Here is a 13,237-nt window from a genome sequence, read left to right as displayed (position 1 = left end):
TGAAGATAAAAACTGGTTTTTCAAGGGATTTTTTTGGTATTAACATAATAACGCCACCACGGCAAAATTGTAATGGTTAGCAATGATCTAGGTTTAGTTTGTCCACGCTGACCATTAATTTTCTGCCGCGGTGGCGTTAATTCGTAAGTACCATTTTTTTCTGAATACTTATTTAAATTTATGTACCAGGCGAACAGCTAAGCAACGAAGGTGGCTGTGAGCCATGTCCTCGCGGCACCTGGAGGGCAAGCGGCGCGGGAGCGGCCTGTGTGTCATGTCCCTCTGGCACCACAACTCCACAAGTCGGTGCCGCTTCTCCTGACCAATGCTCACTGCCTGTCTGTAAACCTGGTAAGTATTTGTAAGATGCGTATGACTTTGTAAACGCCATATTTTTAGTACTGAATTCAAAGCGGATCTAAAAAAAATAAGCGGGCCCAATGTGCAAATATTATTTTGTATTAGATGAAGCGCTCATGATAAGTATTTATAGATTGTGACTGAACATACTACGTTATATTTACTTTATTTAAAGTGTTAGCAAAATTAGAGGCTTTTTTATCTATAAAGATTAAATTGATTGTACTTAGAAGCTTTCACTAACCCTATATGATTCTTAAGAAGCTTTTGTAAAGTGAGTAAACTCTGTCCGTAAAAAATCTCTAATAAAACGACCAGTTATGAAAAATCAAATTAAAGAAATAGAAACAGAATACACGGTATTAATCGACTCGCCCGTTCATTACAATCAAGCATTTTTATTACGCAACAGCGTGTAAAAGTGTAGAAGGCTCATCTGATGTTAAGTGATATCGCTCGCAAGTGCGCTGCCGGCCTTTCAAATAGCACAGTATTATTCACAATTAGTAAAGTGGAAAAAATTTAAGCATTTGGTAGCGTTAAAATTAAATCAGTGTGTGAAAACTTTATAAACCAATGTTTCAGTACTTTAGTTATTGTATTCTAAAGGGCTATTTAAATACAAAGCGGGTTTGTGCATAATTAATGAGAAGTGGATGCCAAAATTTTAATTGGATAAACAGTTTGCACTTATTCAGTTTGGTTAATTATTTATTGTTACGTCTGAATTATATTGAGTCCATGTTACTTCTAAAGTTACAATGAATATAATTAAACTTGAAATAATGTAGGTTTATGGTATTTATTACAAATAGCTTACAATATATAATTAACAAATATAGAGGATAGACTTTATTTCGTACTATAGAAATATAGTCTATCCCTTTTATTTCTTGCAAAATGTAAATATAGAACTCCAATCCGATTATTCCTCTTGAAGAAAATAGTAAATATCGAAGTTTGTCATATAATATCTAAACTCTACTTAATTTGCAAGAACCCCTTCGCAGAATGCCTTCTCCAAAATACTACTACATTCTTACTATAGATAGATTAAATAAAAGTTAAGTAAAACATCAATCTCTTAAATTTATGAGACAGTAAAAAATATTTGATTTGTTTGAAACGCCCTATATAATATTAAAAAGTTATTAATTTTAAAACATTTTCCAGGTACATTCCTAAACGTAACTCTCAACACCTGCATTCTCTGCAAGAAGGGAACTTACCAGTCTGAGACCCAACAAACAACTTGTATCGATTGTCCAATCAACACCAGCACCAAGGAGGCAGGCGCTGTAAGTATAAGTATAAGTAGGCTACGTATACACAGTTCAAAGACACACAAGACACACTTGTCAATTTTAGTAATTTTTTCACGTTAAAGCGAAATAATATATTATTTATCTTCATCCCCTTTCTATTTTGTAGTTTCTATTGAAATATTCTAGCTGTAGGCAAACACCAAAAGTCACGATCCAACGATGTTTTCACGAATTATAACGTCTTGAGATAAGACTTAAGTGCGTCCTGATCCATGCTTCATGGCTATTTCATTTCAGCCATTATAAGGATCTAGCCTATAAACCTATTACAGTTTTTAGTGTTGACGTAACAATAGTTTCTGCTAGATCGGAAACGACTCTCGCAATATTATCTGTTTTAATAAGAATATCTTTACCTATCTCTCTCATTAAGAAAGTCTTAAGACGGAGTATTCACTCGAACGCCCAGCTGATTAAAGATTAATAATCTGAGGCGTTTGCAGATATTCAGTAAAATACTATCAATCCAGTTTCTACAGATTTCAACATGTCTATTTTAAGATATTATTCTTTGTAATTATGCGAAAAATATATGCTATTTATTTTTCTTATATATAACACATACGATCATATTCCTGGAAAACCAAAATAAAAATCGTTTGAAAATACATAAATTGATTAGAAACGTGTAAAGTAAAACAATATCAGGAATCCTAAATTGGTGCTATAACCATAAAAATATAAGCCTAAGATGTCGGTATCTGTTTTCTGTAATAGAACAGTAGGTTATCATTCTTTTTATATTAAATCCTTTCTTCTTTATCACAGGTATCACTAACGGATTGCACAAATCCATGTGACATGAATGGACCGGAAATGCATTGTGACCTTAACGCGTATTGCCTGCTCGTACAGGAAACCAATGAGTTCAAGTGCCAATGTAAGCCTGGATTCAACGGAACTGGAAAAGTTTGTACAGGTAAAAAAATACTACATTCTAGATAGCATCAACGCTACATTTGTCCCTCGTTTCAGAAAAAAACGCGTTTTGATTGTTGATCAGATTGATCATTCTGACAAACGAGCTAGATCTGGATATCCATAATTTGTCGCCTCTTTGAAATCAATGTTACATTCATTATTTAATTTTGTTTGTTGTTTGTTGCAATAAAACTTGTATTAAATTTTTTTTTGGATCTCTGGTATTGCTTATATATTTAAAAAAAAATTCAAAAGCTAACTGAATATGGCATAAGACTGGTTATTTTTTATTTATTCAATTTCATAAAATTACATTATATGCACAGATTCAAGTTAAAAGTACAAGAAATCTAAAATGTGTAATAATTATGTTGATTATTAATACGTGTGTGTGTTTCTTTACGAATTTCTTATATAAGTAATATTATTAAATACAGCATTTTCGTCACATTTTGTACTTAACGTCGAGATAGACATAATCTTACAACTTTTAACTTTTATCAAAATTGTTCGAAAAAAAGGTTCTCGTACATCATTTGTTTCAACTTTCGACCAACCTAATTACTATTCACAAAAGCTTTTAGCTTTTAAACGTTTGCCCTTTAAAATAGCTGTGACATATAAATAAACAACATACATGGTACATTTATTAATTAAACCACACCAATTATAACTAGAAATCTGGTCTTGCAAATTTCAGTTCCGAACTTCCAAACTCAAACACAACTACAATTGGTTTGAAGATAGCTATAACTCTCTCAATACTTCATTCTATTAAATGTATTGAAACTCTAAAACCTAAACTTGGATGGAATTTCAGTTAATTAAATACCCATGTTGGCATATCAACACGCGATAATCATTCGGGAACCTTTCAACCTAAATACCTTTGTACCTCAATTATTTATTCCACAACCATTTAAACTTGCTAAAATGTTATTCTATGCTTTCAGTTTGTTACTTCAAACATGTAATGTTTTTTTTATATGTATTATGTTTTTCTGCGAAATAACAATTTTGATTATTTTGTTTAGTAATTCTAGAACTTTCCTTTCTAAATCTCACCCTTAGAGCCAGAATAATATTTTGAAAATTCCGCTTGAACGTTGTATACTTGACGAATTTGAAATGCGCTTTTAATACGACAGCGATAGTCTTCAGTGCAAGAAAAGCAGAAGATTTGTCACATGGCAAATTACAGTTTAATATAAATTCTTCTATAATTTCAGATGTATGTATCGACTTCTGCGACAACGGTGGTGAATGTGTAAAGGATGCAAGAGGAGAGCCGTCGTGCAGATGCGCGGGTTCATTCACAGGCAGACACTGCCGAGAGAAGAGCGAGTTCGCGTACATTGCTAGTGGAGTTGCAGGAGGCGTCATATTCATCATATTCTTAGTGCTGCTCGTATGGATGATCTGCGTTAGGTAAGATTGATTATCGTTGACTCTTTAGTAGATCTGACAGTCGTAGGTTAATTCTCAAATATTACAGACTGTTTGTGATTTATTATCACTTTTCGACAGGCATTTCATTCGAATTCGTTTGGCGTTCGTGAGTCTCGCCTATCGTAAAGTGAATTTGTCTCAAGCCCTTGATTACACCAATAACTTCGTGGAGTATCTTTCTGCTACATACGCATTGCACTTAATTGTCTTTACTGTAGTTTCTCGTTAGGGAAACCTAACGTTGCTTCTTTCTTGGAGGAACATATGTGCGTAATGTTAAATCTACTAGAAGCGTCAGTATCAATTTCTTCAAACCAACAGGAAACAATTGTCTATATGACGTATATAAAATAAACTCCTTCCCGCAGATCGTCCAAGAAACGCGAACCAAAGAAAACATTGACACCAGCTATTGACCAAAATGGTTCACAAGTGAACTTCTACTACGGTGCGCATACGCCGTACGCGGAATCAATCGCTCCATCTCACCACTCCACATACGCACATTACTATGACGACGAAGAAGATGGTTGGGAAATGCCCAATTTCTACAACGAGACATATATGAAAGAGAGCTTACACAACGGGATGAATGGAAAGATGAATAGCCTAGCGCGGTCCAACGCCAGCATCTATGGGACAAAGGAGGATCTCTATGACAGATTAAAAAGGCACGCATACCCTGGTAAGAAAGGTCAGTATTTGGAGCACCGATGCACATATTAGACACTTTTGCAGCGATACACTTTAGTTTATTATTGCTTGCTCAAGCTCTTGGATCAGTTTACTACACGTGACCTCAGCTAAGTACGAGTATGTCACTTGCGAACTATATTAAAAACATAACGTAATTTCTACGAGTCGTAAACAGATATGCTTAAAAAAGTGCGTGCGTACAGAGTACACATGTCAGTAGTGAAACTTCTTTGTAAAATAATTATTACTAAGGTAAAAGCCCCCATATATCATGTACCAGTATATGATCTCTCCATGTATTTGTATATCTATATTGATACTATTTAGAGATAAGTATAATAAATAAAAAATCTGCGTGCAGTAAAGCACGAAACGTTACATAACAAAATTGCCATCTAAAGTTTTAATACATATGTATCTACTAGACGAATACATCAACCAATAGCGTGTATTTTTCACGATCTCCCTTTCTCACTCTCTCTAAACCTGTTTATTCACTCTCTCTTATCCATAAAAAAATTACCCTCATGACCCTAAGGAAGTTTCACTTCAAAAACACGATACGGAGCAATTACTTATGTTTTAAATATGGAATTCGAACGTGATTTACCGGTTGATTTAGTATATTAGAATGTCCTACTTTCTCCAACAGCACTTATTTATCTCTCAACATGGAGAGGGGCAAAAAAATTCTGTCTCCATTTAAAATTGGTGAAACGTAAACTTTTATCTCTAAAATCTTAAAATAATCATTAATAAATGTAAAATACTTGGTCTGTTTGGTCATGAATTCGTCAGTTTTGACCTCAATATTACGACATTGATTAATATATTATCAACACTGTCGTTACATCATTAAAAACAAATGATGCAATTTATCCACAGATAAGAGCGACAGCGACAGTGAGGGTCAGTAAACAGCGACGGACTGCGGTGTATTCTGGTCAAACTTACTTAATAATAGTTGATTCTCCTCGAACAATTTTAATAGATATACTACTCCAGTATTTCCATTACACGTACCTCCGCTTTTCTATATACACCTTTGGTGCTTTGCATTTCTATTTCATTATTCTGCGTTATGACTGTAAATAAACTTATAATAGGCTATATCTATGAAAATTGTCGAGGCGATGTAGAATTTTGTACTCTGCTAGCTTTATAATTAGTTTTAATTTTTAATCAGCAATGTGTATTAACACACTCACTGTTTGACCCCACCAAATATTATTCTAGAGACCGTCACAAATATGTGTTTCAAATTACAAAAACAGTGAATGTGTTGATGTTCTAATTTCGATCGAATGCTCAAATATTTTAGGCGTATAATGCCATATCAATGACGGGGCGGATGTGACATTCTAATAAAGATTGATTTTTACATTGTGTAAATATATTTGTATATTTATAATGGTCTAAGTACCGACCATTCGTTTGTAGGTTTTGTACATCGAATTATTGTAATACTAATTGTATTTTAAGAAATTTTATTTTTGTAATGTGGACTTATAGTGTATATTTGCTGCGTGTTTGTATAAATGGTTGTATAGTCTTAGTTACAAACATGAATACTTTACTGTAGATTATTATTATTTTCTGTATCCTTTATCTACTTTGACAACGATATAACATATTTCCCGCCTTCTCTTTGAACATCATATTTAATACTCATCATGTTTTAGTGGTCTGTATTCCATCACATTGTATCACAATTACCACGTTAGTAAATAACAGTTAACAAAAATAAAATAATTATATATTTCAATGTGTTTATTTTTATTACAAATATTTTAACAAGTATAAAAGGATTTAACACGAAACATAGCTTATCTAAGAGATAAAAAAAACGCTAATCCTGATATATAACTGAAATCTTATATAACTGGGATTATAACAATAGACGGAAATTTCAATAGAACAACAATTTACAAAAAAATATTAATAAACTACCGGTTTGGGTATTAGACTTAGGTATAGATCAGAATTAGCAATTATTTCCTTATTGTATTACAACCAATTTGAAGCAACAATATATATATATATACATATAATAAAAATTTAAACAGAAAAAAATTTGTCAACTTGCATGTACAAATTTGTTCAACACAATAGCCAACTCATTTAATCATAAATCTATGGCATATTATTATATCAAATGCATCCCTAGTTAAATAAAATATGATAGATATAAATAGTAATTTAGTATTCGTCTTGATTGCGAGTATCTGATTATTGTTTAAATCACATTTAATTCCAATTATCACACAATTTCTATGAAAAGAATATCCAAGTCCCTATACCTTTATAAACGGGGTAAATGACAATCTGATGTTACACGGCCAATAGTAACTTTTTTGACAGCTGTCAAAATGACAGTTTAAGAAGTCTTGACTGGTTTACTTGGCATACTTCTCGTAAAACTCCTTCATGTATTTGACCAGGTCTTCCACTTCATCCACAGTCACGGCGTTGTATATCGACGCACGGATGCCGCCCACACTCCTGTTAAAAAATATTTTGGTGAAAACTACGAAAGTCTAATTGCGTGATTACTGAAATCATTGATGAACTCCATATTACTCCCATTAATTGTAAGTAATATGGAAGGAAAATTTCACTCCTTAGGATCTTATGAACATTATTATGAGCAGCTATAAATGTTTTGTTTCTTGCAAATGTTATGTCTGTCTGTCTGTCAAATCTGACATTGTCTATGTCACGATAAACTATCTGTAATAATTTTGAGTATGTTGCAAAAAATATAAATATTTTATTGAAACTGTAAAAAATAAAAAAGACGTACTGTTAAGTTAAGATATCACATTGAATTACGGTATATATAAAAAATTAAAATAAAATACAAAAAATCTTTTATATACAATTAACTATTTATCAGTGTTTACAATAACATTTAAAAATTGCTGACAATATCATGATACAGCATTAAAAAAATCATGTCATCACAAATTCGCAAAAAATGTGTTATATAATATTTTAAAAAATTACATCAGTCTCATAATTTTACCATTTATTATTACCAAATTACCAAATTCGCCATCTGATGGTAATAATAGCAATCGCCATGCTGAGAAATATTCATTGTTTAGATTTATGACGCCTTTTATCAAAATCAGGACAGATCATTCACAGTATAAAGCAAGAAGATAACAACAGAACCTATGCTTAGACAGTACTAAAAAATTTTTTAATTATGTAAATTTTTCACTAGCCAAATTTCAGCCAGTACGAATTACCTGTAGCAACAAATGTTATCATAAACAGATAGGAAATGTTATCTTGAAAAGGCAGAAAAGAGCTGTTGATAACGAAATTAAATATAACTTGAATATGTAATCCAAAATGTTATAACATTTATTATATACAAGTCGATTTATGTAGTACTGAATTACCAAACGGCATGACAAATATTTATGTTTAAAATATCTTACCTATGTCCCTTTAATTGTATAAGTCCTAATGCCTCTGCACCCTTCAAGAACTCTTTCTCCAAAGCTTCGTCACCACCAGCTGAGCCAACTCTAAACGGAATGTTCATTTTACTCCTAGAGTCTTTGGCAACTGGGGCATAGTAGAAGCCATTCGACTGCTCGATCAGGTCATAAATTAGTGAGGCCTTTTTGTTCGCCAATTCTGCCATTTTATCAAGACCTCCCTTCCTTTCGATCCATTCTAAACATTTTCCCATTACGTATATACTGCAATCAATCACTTAATAATTAATATAGTTGTTATTTAAAAACATAATCTGAACTTTATATAACGAAAATTATTATTTATTTTCACACTAAGGCAAAATACTGAATTCAGTTTGTGTCTTCTAACAAAATAAAAAAGACTTATTTTTAACATCAAATATCATATATTAGAATAAACTAAAATGCGCCGTGAAAAATAATGTGCTTTTCGATTATGAATATTAATTAATATATATGTACTTTAAACATAGTATTGAACATACGCCTTGAATACTTCTACTAGTTGGTCAGTAAACATTGAAATATAATAAATCAATTATGTCGATTTTTTTTAAATATAGACATGTAATTGGGGAAAAAGAATTTGTTTATTAAAAACTTACGCAAACATAGGTGGTGTGTTAAGGATAGAATCGGCCTTTGCATTGGCAGTCCAGTCCAAAATAATTGGACAAATGGGCAGAGCCTGGTTCAGAAGGTCCTCCCTGACAATGACCAGGGCTACACCAGATGTACCAATGTTCTTTTGGGCACCGCCATATATTACTCCAAACTAAAATCCGATTAAAACATGTGAAACAAATCACATTTTCTAGGCATTTCTTCATTTAAATTTTTGGTGAGAATCGTACAACACCATAATAGATTCAATTAATTAATAAATTGAAAGATCTACAAATATAATTTAGGTACTAAGAAGAAAGACGTCTACACATCGGTCACTGTACGAAATATACAACGATTAATATGAATATGGCGACTCCGGACAGTGACAATGGTTGAAGACGTAGAAAAATCCATAAATATTAAATTTATGGAAACGTCGAGCATGCCGCATAAAATATTGGACTATCGTGAATTTTTAATACGCTAATTTCAGTAACATATTGAATTTAAAAACAAATGAACGAGATTAAGATATTATAGCTGAAATTATTGTTATAATGGAATCAATATCCTTATCAGTGTATTAGATATCGAATGTCTAATAACAATAACATATTGTTAAGCTATCATGCCCTTTGGCTGAGATACCTAATCTTATAACAAGAAAAGGTACTACTCCTGTAGATATAGATTTTAGTGTTAACATAGAACCGTACAGAACTCGAATCTTCTATGGAATTTCTTTCCATTTAGCTTCGAAACCTTGCGGACTATAGAGCTTTGATTGGAAATGATTGATAAGTCATATCGCTTGCTCCGGGGAACAAAGTCGTAAAAGAAAAATCTATTTTTATCTGAAGAAATAAAAGTAGTAAATGCTGTTACTACTAGGATACTAAGTACTTTATATTACATTATTTAGTGAAGTTAGTTCAAAAATAACCAACTTTACATTACAGTACATATTTCAACATAATTTTGGACGAGACAGTAACCCCACATTACAACGGTAATATTGATGAATATCTAGAACGTAATAATTTATTACCACTCGTTTCGCGGGAATATTATAACCATGTTGAAATGGAGATTTTTTTTTAAACTGTCGCATTAACTTTTATGATTATTTCGTCAAATTACCAACTCAACTAAAATTATCTTTATAGTTGCTATCTATTTGAGGAAAGTAAAATCATGTATTACTATTATTGTGCCCAAAATATTTCATAGAATAAAGACATCCTTGTGTTTTTAAAATGAAATCTGTTGCACAAATCTTTAAAAAAATACATTTATAGTAGCGACATGACCCAGTCGTAATAGTGTTTAACGGCTTTATTCCCCGGGGCAAACGATATCCAAGATGCCACTTTTTAGAATTTTTGGAAAAAGAAAAGTTATACCTTAGAAACATCCAATTTCTTTGACATAAAGTTCGACGACATGTCAGCGACTAGAGGTACTCCCTTAGTATCAGGGATAAAATCGAATTCAACACCTGTGAAAAAATACAGATGAATGGAAAAAAATGTTAATTTTAACTTATAATTGAATCACCTTCAGTACCTACTCTATAAAGTTACGTAAATAGTTTCAATCAACGCAAACACAAATAAATTAATACTCTAGGTAATAGCTTTAAATTTTCATTAATTAGGCCATCGGTAAGGCAATTACTGTAAGACGCTTCATAGAAAAATATAATACGGTTATTTCATGGGTTGCTGTTGTTCATGCTTGATAGGTAATCAGTGCCCTAATAGAATAGTGTCCTGATAGCTCGTATCAAAAACATGAACTTGCTAAGCAAAACAAAAATATCGAATCAAATTATAACTTTTGAATAACTGAATAAATTACTTTTTTCTCTAAGTTTTTTTGCGCCGCCGCAGAGCGGAAAATAATAAACGCCCTTAACATAAATTTTCTATGTGTAGATTTTTCATTATTATTATTATGTAGATTAGGAATATTGTAAATACTGAATACTGAAACTTCGTTCGCATAGAATGCGTTCTGTAATCTAGGTGACAAATGACATATTACAAACTGTCAGAACCTGAAATAATTATTGACGATATACTATACAATTTCCTGACATTATGGTAAATTTTCTGCCAATGTACAGAGTTTGTACGATGAGCTTCACAACCCTGGCTATATTGTTACTTACTGATAAAATGCTTACCATGGATAGTTTCGTTTCCACAAATATGGACATATGATGCATTGGGATCAAGGTTCCATGTAGACTGGTCAGGGACCCCTGTATATTTATCTGTGGCTGGCACAACCATATTGACTTTGCCATATTTCTTCGCCTCTTTGGCTGCTAACGCCGACCAGGCACCTGCATTTAGTTAACAATTTTTATTTAATCTTTAGTAATCTGGATTACACCGATAAGTAGTCAACAGCATAACTTGACTCGACAAATTTCGCAAGCCAATATGACTGGCATAATAAGCGATCTACGTATGTAACATGATACCTATATCATTTTCGTGAAAATAAAGCATGATTATTATTATAAAAAAACATAATTATATACATTAATATACAGACTGTAGTGATATTGAAGTTCCTAAAACACTACATATAAGAGCAAGCTCTAAGTAAATTTATATTGTTAATTTAGACAGCAAAAAATGATTTTGATGAATTCATGAGTTTGTAACATATACAGTCAATCCTGGATAAGTGAGAGCTCAATGGACCACGATCTCATATTCTCTTATAGAGGTTTCTTAAGTGAGACTTCTTACAGAGTTACAGCAGGCGTCTGTCTAACATAATATATAGGTATGTCATATATAAAAACTTTGGAAAACAATAACAGACGCACATTTAGTGTGAATAAATAAGAGTCCCTCGAAAATCGAAATTTCTTATCAATGAGTCATAAAAAAGAAAAAAAATTGCGTTCTCTGTCGCTTATAGATGTATAGGCAAGTATCAATCTCACTCATATATAGGTCTCATGTTTCTGACTTATAGAAGTTTTAGGAGGGCAAATTATTAAATGGCGGAATGTTTGACTGTAGTATAATCATTTAATAAACTTCACTATACCTGTGACCACATAATCAGCCGTCCCAGTTCTCGATATCAAGTTGAGAGGTACAGCCGCGAACTGGCCTTGTCCACCTCCCGCCAACATTAATATCTTGTAGTTGGCTGGTACATTTCTATGGAAAAAGATATCTCAAATTTTCTATTTCTATTAAAGTCAAAATAGTATGGAATTTATCTTTATTTATTGTGTCTAGTTTCTTTATATTATTCCCACGATTTACAATTCAGAGGCCTTCCGAACACGACAATTGTAATACTTAAGTACTTAAAGCAGTTTAATTTAAATCTGATATAGAGATTGTATTTTCTGAACTTAATTGATCTGAAAATCGATATGCTCATGTCTGCCTGCTTCTTCTGTGGCTTATTTAACGATTTCTTTTGAAAATCATCCATGCAACGTAATTATAAAAATATCATATTATTAATTACTTTACAAATAAAAATACGTAATCAATGTCATTTTGCTTTTATAAATAACTAAATACATAGGTAATGATATATCTGTGCGAATTACAAGCAAAACTTCCTTACAGGAAAAAATCTTTTAGTTCATCATGGAACATTATCCTACTAGGATAAAACTAGTATGTACAATGTACATACGATAGTACTACCTACTACAAGGAAAGGTTAGACAACTTTTTTATCAATCGGTACAGTAGGTACTCTTCAGGTAATTTGGTAAAATGGTTCACTTCTAAGACATAATGCACAATTTGTAATAACCCCATTAACAAAGGAAAGTACTTAGCATTGTAATAAAACATAACCTTAACCTAAATTTTAAACGCGGTAAAAACAAATGAAATCTTATTTGTCAGGTGGTTAAACCGGTAAGTATTCATTTTAAGAATATTAAATAAACGTAAATAGATTCATATATTACGTCATGATACTGATAAAAAATATTCCGATAAGCAATCTAAGCGCCTTCTCACTTTAATACTTACAGAAGTCTTCTAACAATATCCTGAACTTCGGTATTAAACTTCAAATAAGTAGGTGTCCTGTGGCTTGTTTCCATTAAACTAATTCCAGTTCCTTTAAAGTTCGTTAACTCGTCCCTTATAACTTCATACACCTATAAATATCTAATTTTAGAAAACATGTCTTGTATTAGAAAGCAATGTTTCATATTTACTTACTTCCTCAGGCAATTTTGCCGGGCCGGCACCAAAATTGTGTATTTTTGGCATTTTATTATATTGACACAACTATTCACGTTCAATCACACAAGGCAACTGAATAAATGTTTAGCGAACAGCGAATGACTCTCAATTATTGTGATAGTAAAGCCGTCATGGA

The 13,237-nt window shown here is 32.1% G+C and overlaps 2 protein-coding genes across 3 annotated transcripts in view; one reads left to right on the top strand and one right to left on the bottom strand.

Moving 5' to 3' along the window:
• LOC111000594 overlaps positions 1 to 6,516 on the top strand; it is a 22,403-nt gene extending 15,887 nt beyond the window's left edge. Inside the window, exons 28-33 of one of the 2 annotated variants that reach the window (XM_045628952.1) lie at positions 190 to 351; positions 1,534 to 1,658; positions 2,454 to 2,604; positions 3,836 to 4,034; positions 4,424 to 4,740; positions 5,637 to 6,516. In XM_045628952.1, coding sequence (XP_045484908.1) covers positions 190 to 351; positions 1,534 to 1,658; positions 2,454 to 2,604; positions 3,836 to 4,034; positions 4,424 to 4,740; positions 5,637 to 5,668 — 986 coding nt within the window. In that variant the 3' untranslated portion in view covers positions 5,669 to 6,516. Of the gene's footprint in view, positions 1 to 189; positions 352 to 1,533; positions 1,659 to 2,453; positions 2,605 to 3,835; positions 4,035 to 4,423; positions 4,750 to 5,636 lie in introns of both variants that reach the window. The other variant, XM_045628951.1, reaches the window with a different exon arrangement.
• Positions 6,503 to 13,237, bottom strand: LOC111000595 (probable phosphoserine aminotransferase). The gene is made up of 8 exons (XM_022270101.2): positions 13,078 to 13,237; positions 12,883 to 13,013; positions 11,927 to 12,042; positions 11,043 to 11,204; positions 10,258 to 10,352; positions 8,851 to 9,020; positions 8,201 to 8,467; positions 6,503 to 7,253 (listed from the first exon to the last, which is right to left on the bottom strand). Exons 1-8 carry the CDS (start codon positions 13,126 to 13,128, stop codon positions 7,148 to 7,150), a joined length of 1,098 nt encoding a protein of 365 aa, XP_022125793.1. The 5' UTR covers positions 13,129 to 13,237; the 3' UTR covers positions 6,503 to 7,147.

Source organism: Pieris rapae, chromosome 7 (genome assembly GCF_905147795.1).
Source record: "Pieris rapae chromosome 7, ilPieRapa1.1, whole genome shotgun sequence".
Taxonomy (NCBI): domain Eukaryota; kingdom Metazoa; phylum Arthropoda; class Insecta; order Lepidoptera; family Pieridae; genus Pieris; species Pieris rapae.
This window is presented reverse-complemented; position numbering and strand designations above follow the sequence as displayed.